Consider the following 20,064-nt stretch of genomic DNA (forward strand, 5'->3'; position numbering starts at 1 on the left):
TGATACATAGATTGAAAATAGAAGATTTAGATAATTGTGAAATTCAAAAATAACATTTTAAGACACACGTAGCATAGGATGTTACGTAATGTCACACTGGAAACGCATATGAGAAAAAAGTACACCCCAACTTTCACCAAGTTACTTCATCATCCAACAAAAAATTAAAAGTACTTCATCTAAACTACATATTAATAGAACCATCTTTATCAACTAAAAGATGGTGAAAATACTATTTAGTCTTATATTACAACAAAATGATTAAGAGCAGTAATGTAATTTTACAAAACAAAATTTTGCTATTTTTTTGTTTAAGTTTCACCTACAAGTGATTTTAACATTTTAATTTTAAAAAAATTAAATAAAAATTAAAAAATAAACCTCTCTCCCCACTCTCACTAAGATAAAAAATTTCACACTTTGTATGTGGACATATACTAGTTAATCATAAAATTAACTCCTTGGATCAGTGTAAGAACACATGGAGCCCACCAAGCTCTTCATGTCTGTAGAGCCTTATGGAACTTAAAGATATGCTCATGAAGATATAAGTAGGGGACATTACGCTGCAACAAATGCTAAAACGTTGCCCCCTACACTACCAATTTCAGGAAATTTGAGGAGGACATGGTAAACCGTCATTGTTCAGAACACGAATCAACAAAGATGGGGGACAGTTAGCGCATGTGAAGTTGCACATCTATGTATACCTATTCGACGCTAAACGGTCCGCTATCATGTTGGCCGATCTTAGAATCCAAGACCAGCGGCAAGCATGAAAAGACTCCTAAGCTGCCTGATTTTCATCAAGGAAGGGAAGGCCTCCCAGCTGCCAAATATTGAAGAGTCCTGCAAGCAAGATATATTTTTTCTGAGAGCTAACCAAGAACTTTGAATAACACAATTCAATGAAGGCCTTGACAGCTGACCTAGAACATTGAATAACACAATTCAAGAAATGGCAAGATACACAACCAGTAAGAATATAATCATCAATGAATGAGATTCGAAACCCGATACGAAATTACGAAACTTGTATTTGCTCCACATCCTCTTTAGTGAAAAACTATTCAAAATCTGTTACTTTTTTTTTTTTTGGAGCAGAAGCTTATGTATGTAGGAGTTTTAAGCCTCCTTTAGTCCCACATCGGGGAACTCAAGTTCCCTAGAAGCCTTTATTTAGGGTTAGTCACCTTTATTAATGGTTAGGTATTGGACCACTTAGAATGAGAATTGAGGTTTGAGCCACTAATTGTGTGGATTAAGTTTGATGATTATACAATATTAATATTATTAATCAAGACAAAAGCCTTGAGCCTCGAGGCTTAAGAAGTTAAAATTAATCAAAGTTCTTTAATTTTAATTTTGAATTAAGTTTTTTAATTAAATTAATTAAAAAACGTTTTGATTAATAGACACAACTATTTGGAAAAAATTGTGTGGTTTCAAATACAAACAAAAAGTATTTGAAGAGGTATGAAAGAACCTATATAACTGAAGTCTCATTTCCATCATATAACATATTTTCCTTTCCCATCTCTCCCATACAAAACCTTACAGAGGGCAAACACACAAAGCTATTCGTCAGAATTCTATAATCCGATGCAGGTTGTAGAATTAGATGGTTGTATCTTGATCAGGCAAATGTCGTAGAATCACAAGCACAAGAGTAGGACAGAAATATTGTTCGAAGGACATAGCTTTTACGCTAGCCTCTATCTATGATTTAATCAAGTTAGTATCATTTATGGCATGTTTACGTAAGGGTAATCGGAATAAGGAAAGGGAATTGAATTCCGATTACGGAGAATTCCGTGTAGGAACTATAAATGGTTAGTCTTCAACAAGGATCACAAACAACATATCTTACATATAACATGACAAGAGTTGGCATTAAAAAGAGATCGACCATACCTGAGAACCCATCTGCCGAGCAACAAAGACAGCAGCAACACCAACTGAAAAACCTAGTGCAAGCTATGTTTACTGGTAACACATAAGCATTCTTCTACTCACTCAAGACCTTATGTTCCAATGGTGATAGAACCCTGATTACAGAATGTGTTCTTTGTGAGCAGGAATCCTTTATTATATCGAACTGAACTTCTCCAACTTCCATCTATCAAGATGATTGGATAGCAACTGCTATGAACTGCAGTTATCAGTTTCTTTTGACGTGGAGCAATGTAAGCATCCTTATCACATCCCATATCCCTTAATTCTAGGAGATCAGTTATTGACATGGCCATGACTCCTAATTGGTTTGAACCCACGTTTAGGTATCCTTATCATGATATGTGTAAGTTCAAAACCTAACATTCTCCCACTTTTGAACTTCCACTTATCATGTTCCTTGTCCAACGTATTAAGCCAATCCCTTTGTGATCACTCAAGTCATGTCAACCATACAACAACTCATATTTGCCATGAATAGCTTCAAAAGTTGAACCCCAGAAAATTAGTACTTCATAATTTGTACTAACACTCTGAAATCACATCCCTCAAAACTACTCATGCATGATATTAACAGAGCAAACAAACATATTTAACATGTCTATTATTTACACTCCCACTAATCAAACCAAACATCATTGTCAAGCCATTGTTTGGCTCCAATGATAAGCCTTTTGCAATAACCAGCTCATTAAACCTCGGTTTGATTAGTAATTCATCATTTCAAACATTGCATATATATATGAAACAACATCAAATATGATACAATCATATTCGATCCTTTATCAAAATCCAATGAGTTTGCCTAATGCTTCCAACCGAGCCTCAATTCTGCCTTATGCAGATAAACTAGTCATTGAGTGAATAACCATGACATGCAATTTTATGTAACAACTTTGGGCAAGAGACAAAATATCAGTTATGCAATCTTAATCATGCATCCTTATTTGCAGAGCTATTTCACAAAAATTTCAAGTTACAACTCAAATCATGCCTTTGGACAAGGGAACAAAGTTGACTTAAAACTTTTATAAAATACTACACGCTATATCACAGTTCAAGCCATTCACTATTTCTTTCTTTTGAAAGATTGGTCTTATGCAATGAACTGTCACTCACAAAATTCAATTAAGAATCCCTTGAACAAAATTTCCTAATAATTCCCACTTTGGTGAAGATTTATTCAAACATCTGTTCAAGTATAGAGATTATTAGTGTTGAAAACCTGCATAAAACTTTAGCATTTCAATTTGATTGTAGAAATCATCCAAACGTCAAATAAAAAACCAATTTTCTACACAAGTTATAATTATAGATTATTTTCACATGTATCAGGAACCTTGCAACCTACCAGCCATATTCAAGTTCAACATAAATTTACTAAGCTACAATCTACACCAATGCCTATTGCCAATACATATTTAGATATCAAGAAACTGATTTCAATCATATACCAGATTTCAATCAGATATCGATCATCGTTTGTGAATCTGAAACAACCATGACTACCAATTCTAGAATGATAAAAGCGCAGCTTACAGTGTTTTAATCTCGAAACCATATATTCCTTTTCCTGCTGTGAATAAAACTTTGGCAGCAGCATATGGCATTAGAACAATTAATCATGCTATAGAAAAACTGTAGCAATCATCATACGAATTTTATACATGCATAAAGCATTAGGATTTCTTATCACAATAAACAAATAGCACAGGATCATAGCCGAGGTATTCACTGAAGAAGACATGGAAAAATCGTTGAAATGCATACTTATAACATACCTTCAGTTAAAACTATAAGCAACCATTCATTCTTTATTGTACACCCACCATTACAAGATCTTTTCATGCAATTATATCAAGTATATGGCAGCACCATCTGCTGTCTTCTGACAGCACGCATGGGAAAGACTTGTGTAACACACATGGGAAAGAAGTCTGAAGGTTATACTTTAACAGTAACAACATGGGAATGCTTCTGACAGCACACATGGGAAAGAATGAAAGCATTAGAGTGATACCTCAGCATCTGCTTCTGCCCGCATAACACAGCAGCGGCACAATCTCAAAACGTGAAGATTCCCAGTCCTTAAATCTATCCTGATACGCCAGTTGAAATCATCTGGAAAACTGTAAGGACTATCTTAAGAAGACATGGAAAACTTGAAACAATCATTAGTGATTGTCAAATGCATGTTTATATCACACCTTTGGGCAAGAGATATAAACTGACATTGACCTTCATTGTATAGCCATCATTCAAGGATCTTATCATGCAATTATTACAAGTCTTTGGACAAGAATATGGCCTGATCTACATGATGCCATACACTGATTAAAACCACCAACAATTTATACATCCCCTTCTTTGGAAAAGAATGTGAACATTTCTTGAGTTTTAAACCACAACCATTCTTCCTTTACTGTAATCGAACAATGTTCTTAATTGTTCTTAACATTTACTGCAAACCAAACTGTTAGTATAGTAGCAAAAAAGATAAAACTCCAAGTGATATAGTTCCAACAATATACGGATCATTATATTGATCACAACAGAAATAGATGAAAAATGTATTCTCACTGCAGCCAAACACGTTGCATATGCAGATCATAAAGCCACTTCATCTTCCATTTTTAAATAAATGGGATATAATCATACTAATAAACTAATGAAAAACATCATTTGATTAGTCATGTCCCAGAGCATGCACTCAATCTGTTGTTTAACGAGGAAACTTTACCAGAAGAATCACAGCAGCAGATAGCACACACACTGCAGTATAATTTTACCAAGATACATTCTCGCAATGTTCATTTACACACCATCAACCAGTGCATGAAAATAGTTTAGTTTCAACTTTACTTGCATGCACCCAAGGAGATCAAGGAAGAAAATTGAAATAAATAAAAAATACGCATGCTTATGAAGAGAAAAATTTACAAGCATCCAACATTGCACAAAAACAAACCACTTAAAATTGCCCTTCTTTGTAGAATTTGCCTAATTCTGTGTCTTTTCAACCAAGATGAAAGCAACATGCAGGTTCTCTAAGCAGAGATTGGGTTTCACAAGTTTGGTGACCTAATCATCTTTTTACTTGTACTTGCATATATAAACAATCAAGAAACATTACAGGAACTTGTAATTAGGAATTAGGCAACAATATATCGAGGCAACCATGAACCAAGAAATCAAAATAGTCATAAATAAATGCCTCAAAATAATAAATGAAACCATCATTAACCAAGGTAGCCATGATGTAGGGAATTAGATGTTGTCATGAATCCAGGCAACAATCACCGATGCTAACATTAGGGGCTAGGTTGAGGCAATTCTCTTCCCCGTACAGCAAATATTCCCAGTTAATGATATAGGTATAAATGTTAAGATAATTAAGTTTGAATCCAAGTAGACTAACCTTGCTCTGATACCAAATGTAGGAACTATAAATCGTTAGTCTTCAACAAGGATCACAAACAACATATCTTACATATAACATTACAAGAGTTGGCATTAAAAAGAGATCGACCATACCTGAGAACCCATCTGCCCAGCAACAAAGACAGCAGCAACACCAACTGAAAAACCTGGTGCAGGCTGTGTTTACTAGTAATACATAAGAATTCTTCTACTCACTCAAGACCTTATGTTCCAATGGTGATAGAACCCTGATTACAGAACGTGTTCTTTGTGAGCAGGGAATCCTTTATTATATCGAACTGAACTTCTCCAACTTCCATCTATCAAGATGATTGGATAGCAACTGCTATGAACTGCAGCAATCAGTTTCTTTTGACGTGGAGCAATGTAAGCATCCTTATCATGTCCCATATCCCTTAATTCTAGGAGATCAGTTATTGACATGGCCATGACTCCTAATTGGTTTGAACCCACGTTTAGGTATCCTTATCATGATATGTGTAAGTTCAAAACCTAACATTCCAGTGTTTACTAAATATTAAGGAATCAAAAAAGTGGTGGAGCCCACACGATACAAGGAATTCAATTCCTGAAATTGGAGGAACGGGATTCCCTAATTTTGTGAGGTATTTGAATTCCCTGAGGGTAAGGGAATCGGGAATGGGTCTTTTATTCCTATTATGCCCTCACTTGTTTCTTATTATCCCAACATTGCCCTTCATTTGACACTCATTATGACATTTTTAATAAATAAAAAAAACCTATTTGTATATTTTTATATAGATAATTTTATTATATAAATTTAATTAAGAATTTAATATAATTAAAAAGTATGAAAGTAATTTATTTATGTAAGGACAATTTAGTCATCAACTTAGTTTTCATTCCGATTGAAATGAATTAGTAAACTTATATGGACTCAACATCATTATTGCCATCTTTTAATAAATAAATAAAACCTATTTATATATGTTTATATAGATGAATTTTATTATATAAATTTAATTAAGAATTTAATTTAATTAATTAGTATGAAAATAATTTATTTATGTAAGGGCAATATAGTAATCAACCTAGTTTTCATTCCAATTGAAGTAAATTAGTAAACAACCTCTTTGGACTCGACATCATTCTCACTCCGATTCCAGACAGTTTTAGTAAACTTCTTCAACAGGAATCTGATTCTTATTCCACCTCATTTCATTTCCTCCTCAATCTAATTCCCCATCAATCTAATTCCTCTCAATTTGATTACGGATTAGTAAACGCGCCATTAATTCATGTAATTATTTTTGTTATTTTATTCTGTATTACAAGTATATTTTGTTAATAAAGAAATAGTATTTCAATTTCTGTCATTTTATTTATTTTCTGAATTGTTCTCCAACAATGTAATGTAATGTATGCTTTGGAAATTTCCAAAAAAAATGCTTTCCTTTAATCATAATTTTTCAAGTAAATGATGGACTAGGATTCTCTCCCTCTTTTTTCAAACCCTTTCCATCCCCTCCTTTTACGTTGTCTTATTTTGTTTTTCTCTTGTTATGAAAAATTAATATAAGATGTTGACGTAGCTTAACCGTAATCGTTCAAATAGGAGGGGAGGGAAAGGGAGGGAAGAAAAGAAGGCAGAGAATCCTACTGTAAAGGATATAGTCTATGAACTTAAGACCAACCTGGTTCTGTCAATAGCAGACGCGCCAGCTTGGCCGGCGAGCTGCCGCTTCCAAGCATACGCAACAACAGCTCTGTCGGGACAAACCAATGGCATATGTAGCCCCCAAGAATTGCTCCGTGATCGCAGCGACTCGTTTAGAACTCCAGATTCTTCCAGCTGGCTTCCTAACAAAAATAAGGGCGACACCCTTAAACATTTGTGGATTTTTCAATGCGAGATAGGTTATTGTGAATCAATTCCTAGAGAGAGAGAGAGAGGAGGTACCGACGGAGCAGAGGTAGAGGAGGTGTTGGCGCATGGAGGCGTCCTCGTTAAGGAACAAGTGGAGAGGCTTGGAGCTCTGGTGAGGTTGAGTGGCCAAGAATAGGGCTTGGCGGAGGCGGTTGGCGCGAAGCCTAATGCCCGCGATGAGGCGGCCGGCTTGAGAAAGCCGCTCCATCACCTGCGCCATCTGTTTGGCAGCGCCTTAACAGAGGGAAGTTACAGCAGCGTAGAGTTCTAGGTCATTGCTTGCGGTTGTTGTTGTTGCAGCTGCTGCTGTATCGTCGTCTATGGTACTAGGCGATGTTCTGGATCGTTTCGCCATCAGTATTCCAGGTGCCTCGTTTGAAATGAAATTTTCAGCATGCCTGTATTGCCCTCACTTATTTTAAAAAAATAACGTGAGTTACCCCACCACAGTGCTCTTACACTACATAACCGCAGGCGACGGAATCCGACAACTTTTCGGCGTCAAATGAAGCCGTCAGGGTGATCTGGGTTTTGGAGACATCAACAGGTCGATTAATGTGCAACGTCCAATGAATCTAACTGAATAGCTGCGATGAAAAGGAGAGAGAGAGAGAGTCAGAATGAGTTAGGGTAAAACCGAAAAAGAAAGGTAAAAACCGAAATCGGACAGATTCCTTATGGTAAAAACGGAAAGCAGACGGGATTTGTACATGTAACAACCGAAATCTGACGAGAAAGATTTAGGGTAAAAACCGAAAGATAAAATGTACAAACCGAAATCACCTGTTTTTTGCGACACAATCATCTAAACCAAAGTCGGTTCTTTCCAGGTGAAAATCGAAAACGAACAGGACTATGGTAACAAACCGAACATTTTCGGTACTGTTTACTTTTAACGAAAAATCACATTTATACATTTTCCTGGTACTATTCACTGTACCTTTAAAAATAATTTTTTATTTATTAAAATGGAAGTTTTTTTGAACTTTTTCGATAGTTTTCTTAATTTTTAACCTAAAAACCGAAAACAAATCGGATTTTCAGCACAACAACTGTAAATTGAACCAAACTTTTAAGGTAAAAACCAAAACCAACCGGATTTTAAGGTAAAAACCGAATAACAAACCGTGTTTTCAAGGTAAAAACCGAAACCGATAGGGGATTCTTTAAGCTGAAAATCGAAACTGAACTTTTAAAGCTAAACAAAACTGACCAAAACCGATAACCGAAGCGATTCTTCGAAGGTAAAACTGTTCAAGGCGGAGGGACTGAGACAGATTGAGGGTAAAAACCGCAACCGAAACCTTGAAATCGGGTTGATTTGTTTTGATCCGAAGAGAAGGAAATGCAGAGAATCTGCAGCTGCAAAAATTCAAATTTGTTGCTCAAAAAATCGATAAGCAAAAACCCTAAATTTTTAATTGAAACGAAAAATTTCCTACGAGGAGGAGATTTTACCTACAAACACCATCCTTAAATTTTAGATTTTGAACTCGCAGATTGCTACAGGTACCCAACACTCATCTTTTTGCCGAGCCGGCGAAACGGTGAACCTCGCTTTCGACAAACCCCCCAATTCTCTTTCCTTTTTTTTTCCCATAATTTTTGCTTTTCATTTTTTTTTAAACATTCATTTTTTGTTGGGGTTTTTATCCAAAAAACATAAAATAAATTAGGAAATGTAATGTATTGAAAAACTTGAGCTAATTATATTAGAGTGTGCTATCCATACATCTCATTTTACTGCTCACACACCCCTTGATAATTTCTATCTATTGTTCTTCTTCAATTCATTTGATCCGACGACTAAAAATTAAAAAGGATGTGATAAGTAAAATGGAATGTGTGAATATCACATCCCAATTATATTTTGCACCCGTGATTTTCAAATTGGGTATGAGATTCCAATTTCTTCGCAATGCCCCTTGAGATTCTTAAATTGTATTAATTTATATATATTGTCTAAAAAATTGTTTGAATTTTACTAAATTGATGACATAATGAGCATAAAATCTGTAACTAAGTTGATATATAAACCACATTAACATAACATGATCTAAAAAACTCATCATTTAATGTATAATAGACGTTCAACAACAAGGGTAAGTTAATACAATTTCAAAAATTTACAGAGCAATTTAAAAACGTAATGGCCTAATTTGAAAATTACCTTAAAACTTAAAAGGGTATAAAATAATAAATATAGTTAGCCCGATAAACTTAAACAAATAATCTCTCCGAGTCGAACCTACAGTTATATCCAACTTTCCTAAATATTAACCATGATTGAAATATAAAAGCTTGAAATGACCAAATGTTACATAAATTATTAAAAAGAAAAATGGGTTATTGCTAATTTTAAACATCCATCAAAACCAAAATTTCCATTTATAAAGTGCAAAAGACCAAAATGCGGCCTTAAACAAAATTTTTCTGTGCATCGATAATACGACTCAGTACATTATATCTAATAATATAGCGGGGTAGAACAAAAAAAAAAAAAACAATTTCCAACCAATTATATGATGACACCTTCCGGTACACTTAAAAATCTCTCCCTTAAAAGAGTCCGTTGGCTAATGCGAGCCGATACAACACCAAAAAGAAAAGGAAAAAAAACTGCAGCCCAAATGCAACCCTAAGAAGGAAGTCACTGTAGGGAGGTGGTGGTGAATTATGCACTTCAAGGTTGTCCAGAGGCCATCCATCTCCAATATCCAAGATATTCTTGAGATTACCCTCATTTTCTTTAAATTGATCTTGCTGTAGGAGCAATTTCTCGAGATGTGCTTGGATTGGTTCAGTCTCTTTGACGGCACCATGAATTTCCGCAACCTGCCTAGCTTCAATCTTCATTTTCTTTTCCTCAAGTTCTTGAAATTCTTTCTCCATGCTATCACAAAACTGAACCCTAGGTTGAAGAAGCTGTTTTGAAGCTTCGACTTGGCCAATCAAGTTTTTGCCCATATCATACTCAGAATAGGCTTTGAAGTAGGCTAGAACAGATTGCTCTAGCTGCTTCAACATTGCCAAAATCATTGGTCTGGTGCTGGTGGGAAAGTAATTAGAATCTACCAAGCTCTGTATGCATGAAATCATGCGAGTTCGTTAAACCTCGCCAGCCATAGTAATAAAGTTCATTTCTAAAGTAGCTCTGGTTGTCGCTATGGCTTGCGAGTCTTTGGTGGGAGTAGAACTGGAGGAGCTGGGCAGTGTATTGGGTGCAGACACTGTCTAAAAGTTGATGGAGTCTTTTTTGGGAGCTTATCACCACTTCTGAACACTCGTGACTCTACAATAGAAAGACGTTGAAGAAAACTAATAAGGTCTCTTTAAGCTAGTGTCAAGGACTGGAATGGAATGGATATATACGATGTATGTCAAACAAAGACATGGGTGCTAACTTCCAAATTATGTCCAAGTCAAAGCTAGAAGATACATTAGTTTTGAAGGAAACTTTCTTTCCAAATTCTTGTTAAAGTCCCACATCGATGGGAATAAAGGAAACCAATGAGTTTAAATAGGATTACTCTACTCTAACTAATACCAAGGCATTTTGTGGTAAAACCCCACATCTGACGGATTGGGCAGGTGGTAAAGTTAAGAACAGTATCGGTGTCGTTAGAGTTGGGCCCCCCCGGGCCCGTCGTCTAAAAAAAAATTTAACAAAGTATCAGAGCCCACAGTTATGGGCCTGTGCAGTGGGCTTGGAAATGAGCTTGGACTCTTAACATGAAGTCGACTTCTGAGCTCTAAGAGTTGCTTCTTAAAAAAGATTGAAAACAAGTTTGGACTCCATTGGAGCCGACCTCTGAGTTTCAATTGCCGATGTGTGAATCTCCACGTATGAACCACTAAAATGGGGTTACACATGAGGAGGAGTGTTAAAGTCCCAAATTGGTGGGGATAAAGGAAACCAATGGGTTTAAATAGGATTACCCCACTCTAACTAATATCGAGGCCTTTTGTGATAAAACCTTACATCTGACGGATTGGGCAGGTGATAAAGTTGGGGACAATATCTATATCGTTAGAGTGAGGCCCCCCCCCCCCCCGGGGACCCGTCAATCTAAAAAATTTCAACAATTCTACTATTTTCTAATCCATGTTTTACCTTCAACTTGACAAGACCTAAGGGACTTCAAATTAAAGAAAGTTGTGTATATACCTTTCCCGTCCCAAAATCCCTTTGAACCACAGCCTTGCTTTGGCCATTTTTTGGCTCAATCGAGGTAGGCTCAGTTCCCTTCTCTTGACTCTATGTTTAAACAGATTTGTTAATGAAAAGGTTCAGATAAAATTGGCTCAGAAGATTAAAACAAATGCATACGCACACGCAAGCGCGCAAATCAAAATGAAATATTGTTTACCTCAACTACGTCTTGGGGAAATCTTGGTTGGCATTTGAGGTTGGTTCCCATTGCATCAAGGCATGATTGCTAGACTCGGAAGCAACAGTCTCATTGGTAGTGGCCGAAATAACAATCCCCGTGGTTACAGTTGGCTGTGAATCTTGAGCCTAGTTAAGTGAAATATTATCAGAAGTTAAGAAATGAAGATCTACATGGATGGAACAAGGTTTTCAAATACATGATCAGCCTATTGATTCTCAAGTCCTTGGTTCGAAACGATGACAGTAGTAGGATAGGGAAGTTGAGTCGCAAAAGGAAGGTCAACCAAAAAAATTTGTTTTACGGTTTACCTGATCAACTACATTGGCAATGGTATCTGGGTTCAGATGAATTGGCCCTCTGGCTAAAGATGCTGCGCCACTAGGGTCTGTAATAGAAAATGCAGCCAATCTGTGGTTGCATCGTCCTCTTGTGCCTGAATAATGGATGGAGAATCTTGATCTAAAACTGAAAGTCATACCCAAACTATTGAAGAAGGCATATTTAAAAAATAAATACAAATTACAAATTTTAAAGAAACATATACATATAAACTTTAGCAGACGGTTCAGATATTGAGGTCATAGATAAATGAAACCTAAGGGTCATCGAATTAAAGAACGTTGTCTACATACCTTTTCCGTCCCAACATCGCTTTGAACCATAATCTTGCCTTTGCCATTTTCCGTCTCAAATGAGGTAGGCTCAGTTTCCTTCTCTTGACTCTACGTTCAAACAAATTTGTTCGCGAAAAGGTTCAAATAAAGCAGGCTCAGAAGATTAAAAAAAAAAAAAAAAAACACACTCACACACGCACACGTAAAAATCAAAGATGGAATAGTGTTTACCTCAACGTCTTGGACGAAATCTTGGTTGACGTTTGAGGTTGGTCTTGTTTGCACCAAGGCTGGATCACTAGACTCAGGAGCTTCAGTCTTGTTGGTTGCGGCAGAAATATCAACCCCAATGGTTGGCATTTGAGGTTGGTCTTGATTGCACCAAGGCTGGATTGCTAGACTCGGGAGCAGCAGTCTTGTTGCGGCAGCAATATCAACCCCAATGGTTGCAGTTGGTTGTGGAACTGGTGGCTGCGCCTTTTGAGCCAGCAAAACAAAATATTGTTAGTTTAGAAATGAAGGAAGACATATTGGAACAAAATTTTCAAGCATCTGATCAGCTTGTTGATTATTAAGTCCTTGGCTGGAAACGATGAAAGTAGTAAGGGAAGAAATTTGAGTCACATTCTGAAAGGAGAAACAAGGAATTTTAGTTTTGGAACATGAAATAAAAGGAAGGTCAACCAAAGAAATCTGTTTTACCTGATCAGCTACTTTGGCAATGGTATATGGGTTTAGATGAATTGGCCCTATGGCTGAAGTTGCAGCCACAGTTGGGTCTGCAATATGAAATGCAGCCAATCTGGTGGTTTCATCATCCTGTTGTGTGTAAATAATGGATTGAGAATCTTGAATATTAAACTGAAAGTCATAACCCAAACTATCAAAGGAGGCATGTATTAAAAAAAAATTTAGATAATTAGGCGGATCCTATTGTTCACAGATTAAAAAGGATTTAAAAAACCAATATGCGTTAAATTCGAAAGAAAATTGAGATTTTTCCCTTCAAACTCATTTTTCTTTACTTGCAGCCTCTCCTAATCTCTTCTAGTGATTTTCGATGCATCAAACATGACTATTTCATTTGGGTTTGGTACCAGTCAGAGAAGTGCAGAAGAAGACTTGTAGATTCTACCTGGCTCAATGCAGTTGCATCATTCATCGCACCATCAGTAATGGCTCTATCAATTGTCACGGCCACATCAGATGCGGCTGGGTTGTTCCCTGCAATCACTTCCCCCTGTTGGATAGCAAAATTGAACTGTTGGACCTGAAGCAAATTTGAGTTATTACTAAAAAAAGTTTGATAAAATAACAAAAATAATAATACAAATTCCAACCTGAGTATGTGCAGTCCCAACAGCTAGAGTCGCCTCTTCACTATCATTTGAGGGGCCCACACTATTGCTCTAGAAACATAAGAGATCTTAGACAAGGTACCAAAAATGAAAATAAATTTATGTTTTATTTTTTTGATACAAATGATATTCTTCTTTAAATTAACCTAAAATGCAGGCAAGGTAGATTAGATGCGTAGGGGGTTATATCCATTCTAGCCGCGAGTTACTTTGTGTGGCTGAGTCTACCTTCTGGCCACAAGTGACTTTGGGTCGCTTCCGGACTTGGTTTATATCGTTTCCATCTTCCTCTTCATCTTTCTCTTTGTCTACTTCTTCCATGGTTGCATTGTGTGTGGCCTAGGGACTTTCCTTCTTCTGAGGCAGTGGAGTCTAGAAATAAATCATCACCCTCAGCTAAGAAACTATTTAGAGTCTCCCTCTATGAAATAAGTGTATGAATGAGAAAAAAATCAATGCAGTTTTTGTAATGTTGCAACTTGAGAATTTACCGCGTTGCCTTTTTCCAAGAGGACTTGGCTCTACCGCAACACTTGAGCTGGCTCTTGAAAAGGTCCAGGCTGCATCAGAATAAGAATGGATTAAACTTTGTGAGCATAGGAAAAAAATACAAAACAAAAGGGAAAAAAAAACTCAAGAAGGCGATCTGTGATGGTGGCTGGGTGAATCCGTATAGCTACACGAGTTGTAGTAAACATAATTCTTATCTCAAGTCATCTAGGGGTCATGGAGCGGTGAAAACCCTTAAAAGAAACAGCTTCTTCAGCTTCATGCAAATATGAAACAGCTTCTTCAGTCTTTTTTTGTTGACCAATTCAACAAATAGTAGCTATTTCATGAACTCATGTATTGACAAAGACAGTATAGATTTAAAAGATACACTGGAACAAGGTGCTTGATTAAGACAAAGGATCGCACTGCACGTACAAGAGAGTCCAGCAGTGAAATGGTTATCAAATGATGCTTCCCAGGGTACCCAAAATTCGTCAGCGAAGGAATGTTCTGCATGTTATAGAATGTCAAGTTAAATAATGAAAAATTCCAGAGAAATAGGTAAGGCAAAGCTGGCAAATGAGTAACAAAGGGAAACAACCAACAAGTTTTGTTTAACAAATCACCAAAATCTTGAAAAATTTTGGAAAAACATATGACAAACTATGGAAAAAGATTTATCAATGTACGACAAGTACCTGTTTCGTCATCTCCAAAGTATGATGAATTTGCACTATACAAACTTGCCGTGTCTACAAACCTGGGCAAACCAAAATAGTCCATCTCCAAATCAAACAATCCGGGTTCATCAATTCCTTCAGTTTCATGCAAATATCAAACAACTTCTTCAGTCTTTTGTTATTGAAAAATCAACAAATAGTAGCTATTTAATGACTCATGTATTGACAAAGACAATATAGATTTAAAAGATACAATGAAACAAGTTACTTGAATAAGACAAAGGATCGAATTGCATGTACCAGAGAATCCAGTAGTGACAGTGTTATTAAAGAAGCTTTCCCAACGACAATCATCACATGCTGCACATTATAGAAAGTCAAGTTAAATAATGATAAACTCCAGAGAAATATGGAAGGCAAATCTGACAAATGAATAACAAACATATGACAATGTACAACAACCACCTGATTGAGCTCTTCAAAGTCTGATGTATATACATCACTCAAACTTTCCGTGTTTACAGCTTGGGAAAGCATTTGAAAATTTGTTGGAACAAAACATGAAGAAACAGCTTCTTTAAATGAATTCATGTGTTGACAAAGACGATATGGATTTTTGAAAGGTAACGAGTATTACTTGTATGTATCAAGGGACAGGATCTATCAAGATATCTAGCATTGATCTCAAGAAGAGGGTATGCTGCAACATTTATTGAGTTAAGTGAAGACAACAATAATAGAAGAAATATATAGAAGATAAACACGGAGAACAAATAATACAAAAAAAAAAAAAAAATCACCGAAATATTTGTAAAAGAAATGGAACTCGTGACAAATATCGGAGAGACTTTGACAAGGTAAAACAAACACCTGATTCAGTGTTTTCAGACTCTGATGTTGGGGCACTATTCAAGTTTGTCCCATCTGTAGCTAGTGAATGCTGGAACTTACTTGGATTGAAACTAGAAGAAGCAAAACTGTCCATCTTAGAATTGGGTGTAATTTCGTCAGTTTTGCGGGAATGTTGAACACCTTCTGCACTCTCAGTCTCTTCAATGTATCTAGCCTTTCTTTTCTCTCCCTGATCATGTTATATATCAAAATAAACATGAATAGGTAGGACATGGATATGACGGACAAATTATAAGGTCATAAGAGCCTAGATCTCATCTAAAGTCATATCTAGATTGTTGTATAACTGATCCAATGAAGTAGTTTTCTTTTATTTTGAGACCGAATCTCACATCAGGGAAAGAATGGAACTTGCACGTGCTTATAAGGAGTTTAGTTACTCTCCATATTGCCAATTGGTTTTATGGTGGAACCACAACGTCCTTCACTTTAGAAGTCTGTATTTGATTGTAAGAGACACTAGTCATTATTTTATAATAAAGATGAGAACCAAGGAGTTCAAGTCTATATCTAAAACCCTTTTGCGTTTACTTACAAGAGTTTGATCTCTTCATACTTCAAAATCCAAACAGTGATTTGAAAATGAAAATTACTGAAAGAAAGGGTGTGTAAGAATCTCAAGGACTAACTGCACAAATGAATGAAATGCTACTGAAAATATAAATGACAGTGTAAGGCATAACCTTTACGTCCCGATAGTGGACAAGAACCATATGTGAGAGATTCCTGCAGCAGTGACATATTAGGGTTTAGGGTTTGTGATTAATCAAATTGTAAGCATGTAAGACTAAATGTTTACTGCATTAAAGCGAGTTGACAGAGAAGAGAGATTACTGCATTGAGGCCGAAAAAGAGAATAAATTCTTTTAGAAGCTCACTCTTCAAGCATCCAGTAAATGCGTCGTTGAAAATTTCCATCTTCTTCTCCATGAGCATAGTAGCAGTGCAATGTATCTAGACCTTCAACCTGACAGATATGGACAATAATTGTTCAATAAGTTTAACTGGGAAATAAGGAATTTTCAACATCGTTATTTTCTTCCCACAAATGCAACACATCAAAATTACATCATGCCACATTGCTCCACATCAACTTTATACCAAAGTTCTTCCAACTTTACTACATCAAATTATAGATGGCGATATTCAACATGCCAATTTGTTCCATAAATAAATCAACAGCTACAAGATTAACTGATTAAGTTACATAAATATAGTTTTATGGTTAAGTGTCATGCTTAATACATCATATTTCTTATAACGTCAACCTTGGCGTATACTTACCTTGAGCTTCTCATGGGATTCCTTAGTCCTTCCAACTTTTGCTTTCTTCCATTTGTAGCCATCATTTCTAAAATGTTTCTCCACCTTCTTATCAAAAAGAAAAATGGATCCACCTAACACAAATGAAGTGTGTCAAGCAAAAAAAGGTTTCATATGTTTCCAAATAAAGCAATGCAATGTTCACAGGCATCCCAAAATAATTAAAAATATTAAACGTCTTAACGTCCAATGCAAATGTCGATTCTTATATTCTTGAAGGCCAATGCCACTATATCCCAATTTATTTCTTAGAAATAAAAAAGGAAACTGTTATTGGCACTCCAAAAATCTTATTTGTGAGGAGTGCACAATGAGATTTTGGAGCCCCAATAACAATTCTCATAAAAAATTGCCAGATTAATTTTATCGAGAAAAGAAAAACCCACAAATCTCATGTGAGAAGGCAATCCAAAAAAAAATAATTAAGCAACTCGACCAATACTTTACACAAACACCGGTTGACATAAACTTTCCTCTTATCCAAATGATCAACAGTTCAAAACTCATCAAGGGAATTTTCAATACACATCCAAATGAATCTTCAAAGAATAACGCAAAAAGCAAAATCAAATTCCTAAAATGCTAAAGAAAATTCGAGTTAAATCAGCCAATGCAATATTTCTTAGCAAATGCAATGCAGCAGAAAGTCATACTCGGTGGCTTAACTTCAGGCTTCTCAGAAATTGCAACTCCGTTATGACTTCAAAGAACTTCACATATTTCATCTGAACGTAGCCATCAAAGTTTCCCTTCACAAAGTATTCTTTGAATTCTACTTTCTGCATTCAATCATATCAAAATCAATAAATAATAAAATATCTATGTTGAAAATTTGATATATTTCAAGTATATAATTACAATTTTCAAGAAAACACAAGAACCACAGATGAACTTGGATCAAAGTATTTTTACGATGACAAGTAAATTTTAATCAGACTCGCTATAGACTTGCTGACACGTGCATACCCATACATCACGGTTTGATAATTATTTTATTTTTATTTATTCTTTCGTTTTTTATCTGGTATTCTTGTTCTTGAATAAAAGAAGAATGAAAGGGTGATTTAAGAAATGTACATAGAATAACACAAAATGAAAACTAAAAACAATTTTAAGTTTTTGTTTTCATATATACTCTTTCGTTTCTCCCTACTCCCTCCAACCACCAAAAAGTCGACATTTTTATCCAACATATCAAACTTACCAAATTGATCAGCAATATATATATATCTATCAAACTTACCCCAATTGCTCTCCGCCATGGACTCGGTAGTGGGTTTCAATTAAATTCCCTGTGATTGCAATTTGCACAAGCAGCTGCAGCTCTACAATTCACTCACTCGTGGCCTGCAACATATATATTCAGCAACTATACATACATATATAGAAACCTAGTCCCGAGTAAAAGGCAGAGTTTGGAACACGAAAGTTCATTCATGCACAGAACGCGTTTAAAATTGAAAATGCCGAGTAGCCCACTCCGACTTTTCTGTTCACACTTCTCATACAAAATAATTGAAGGTCAAAACCGAAATCGGACCTGTTCACTGAAGGTAAAAACCTAAACCAAACCGGTTTCTTAAGGTAAAAGCCGAAATCGAAGGTAAAAACCGAAACCGAACCGGTTTTCTCAAGTAAAAACCGAAATCGAGCGTGTCCATTGGAGGTAAAAAAAACGAAACCAAAGCAATTTAAGGGATGGAATTGAGACAGATAAAGGGTAAATACCGAAAATAAATCCGAAATGAGATCCAATTTTTACAGAAAAAGAACTCTTCTTCTCCAAAACCTCATGCCAGATGCCAAACACTTCCGCCACGAAAACCCTACTGCGGCCTCCCCAGTCTCTCTCTCTATTTGAATCTTCATGGTGGTGGACCGGTAAGATCAGTGCAGGAAGACCCCGCCAAAAGAGAGAAGAGAGAGAGGATGAGGACGGGAGAGAGAAAATGAAAGGAGGGTCGGTGTTGGCGGCGCCTCCGCCGTGGTAGACCCCGCAGAGGGAGGCTGCCCGGCGTGGAGTTCTGGGTCAGTGTTTGGGGTTGTTGCTGCTGCAGCATCGTCGTCTATGGGACTAGGCGGCGTTCTGGATCGTTTCGTCGTCTGCGTACCCAGCGTCCCGTTTTAATTAAACTTTCAGTACTGCGCTCACTTACTTTCGAAAATAACGTGTTTTACCCGCAGTCCTCTCTAGCTCTCTCTTCCGCATACGACGGAATCCGACGACTTTCCGGCGTCAAACGAAGTCGTCCGTGTGATCTGGGTTTTGGAGGCCGGACCTCAACGGGTCGATTAGAGAGAGAGACATTGAGAAAATGCAAGGGTGAAAACCGAAACCTGAACCGATTCTTTTCGGGGTAAAACCGAAAAAAATGCGTACAAGAGGAGGACTGAGACAGATTGAGGGTAAAAACCGATAAATGAAACCGAATACACGTCGGTTCTTATAAGGTAAAACACCGAAATCGGTACGGAATTATTTTAAGATGAAAACCGAAACCCAACCGGTTCAAAAAAGGGGCTGTGACATATGAAAGGCTAAAACCGAATCATGAAAAATGAGGGGTTTTAAATTTAAATATTATAAATATCAAATTTGGTATCAAATTATACTATTTATTATGTAATTTAGTCGAACTTGAGAATTCTCTGAATTTACTTTGTACGAATCTTAGAGATTTTCACATTCTAATTGTTCATTATATATCGTCAATTTTTGTCAAGGTACCATTTATGTTTAATTTTAAATAAAAAAGTTAAACTATTTGTGTTTAATTTTAAATAAAAAAAGTTAAATAATCTCTTATTGCACGATACACGATAAACAGTTAAGATCTAAAGATCTTTAAAATCTTTACCATTTGAATCTTGATAAGATCCAAATCTTCTTTTCTAATGTAAAAATATCAATGGAGTAAAGAAAAAATTATTCGTACAAAACTTTACAGAATTTGATTATAAAATATTCTTTGAGTAATTTTAAGAATTTAAAAAAATTTTGATTATAAA

The 20,064-nt window shown here is 36.1% G+C and overlaps 2 protein-coding genes and 1 long non-coding RNA gene across 14 annotated transcripts; all 3 read right to left on the reverse strand.

The window, feature by feature from the left end:
* Positions 1–220: 220 nt before the first annotated feature.
* Positions 221–9,041, reverse strand: LOC125469929. 6 transcript variants are annotated; one of them, XR_007252260.1, is made up of 5 exons: positions 8,741–9,041; positions 8,496–8,644; positions 7,316–7,869; positions 1,915–7,215; positions 221–849 (listed from the first exon to the last, which is right to left on the reverse strand). It is a non-coding gene; the product is annotated as an uncharacterized LOC125469929 (long non-coding RNA). The 6 variants fall into 6 exon arrangements; XR_007252262.1 differs by having other exon boundaries at positions 221–4,052; positions 4,161–7,215; positions 8,741–9,040; XR_007252261.1 differs by having other exon boundaries at positions 221–5,828; positions 7,050–7,215; positions 8,741–9,038.
* Positions 9,042–9,647: 606 nt separating this feature from the next.
* Positions 9,648–14,296, reverse strand: LOC103963037. The gene is made up of 11 exons (XM_048567965.1): positions 14,140–14,296; positions 13,877–14,020; positions 13,631–13,699; positions 13,426–13,560; positions 12,993–13,109; positions 12,522–12,767; positions 12,309–12,398; positions 11,985–12,109; positions 11,653–11,801; positions 11,451–11,540; positions 9,648–10,574 (listed from the first exon to the last, which is right to left on the reverse strand). The coding sequence occupies exons 2-8, from the start codon at positions 13,967–13,969 to the stop codon at positions 12,038–12,040; spliced, it is 822 nt and encodes a 273-aa protein (XP_048423922.1). The 5' UTR covers positions 13,970–14,020; positions 14,140–14,296; the 3' UTR covers positions 9,648–10,574; positions 11,451–11,540; positions 11,653–11,801; positions 11,985–12,037.
* LOC125468234 lies at positions 14,273–19,586 on the reverse strand. Of its 7 annotated transcripts, XM_048567966.1 has the most exons (11): positions 18,784–19,580; positions 18,299–18,402; positions 17,709–17,834; positions 17,017–17,129; positions 16,611–16,699; positions 16,416–16,458; positions 15,691–15,901; positions 15,121–15,180; positions 14,839–14,955; positions 14,576–14,650; positions 14,273–14,414 (listed from the first exon to the last, which is right to left on the reverse strand). In XM_048567966.1, exons 5-11 carry the CDS (start codon positions 16,619–16,621, stop codon positions 14,362–14,364), a joined length of 570 nt encoding a protein of 189 aa, XP_048423923.1. In that variant the 5' UTR covers positions 16,622–16,699; positions 17,017–17,129; positions 17,709–17,834; positions 18,299–18,402; positions 18,784–19,580; the 3' UTR covers positions 14,273–14,361. The 7 variants fall into 7 exon arrangements, 1 of the variants encoding a protein (XP_048423923.1); XR_007252186.1 differs by lacking the exon at positions 14,273–14,414 and having other exon boundaries at positions 14,634–14,650; positions 14,839–14,900; positions 15,772–16,324; positions 16,567–16,699; positions 18,784–19,584; XR_007252183.1 differs by lacking the exons at positions 14,273–14,414; positions 14,576–14,650 and adding an exon at positions 15,286–15,520 and having other exon boundaries at positions 14,871–14,900; positions 15,691–16,324; positions 16,567–16,699.
* Between the last annotated feature and the right edge of the window lie 478 nt (positions 19,587–20,064).

Source organism: the organism of the source record quoted next, unplaced genomic scaffold (assembly GCF_019419815.1).
Source record: "Pyrus x bretschneideri cultivar Hongxiangsu unplaced genomic scaffold, Pyrus_bretschneideri_v1 Contig47, whole genome shotgun sequence".
Classification (NCBI taxonomy): domain Eukaryota; kingdom Viridiplantae; phylum Streptophyta; class Magnoliopsida; order Rosales; family Rosaceae; genus Pyrus; species Pyrus x bretschneideri.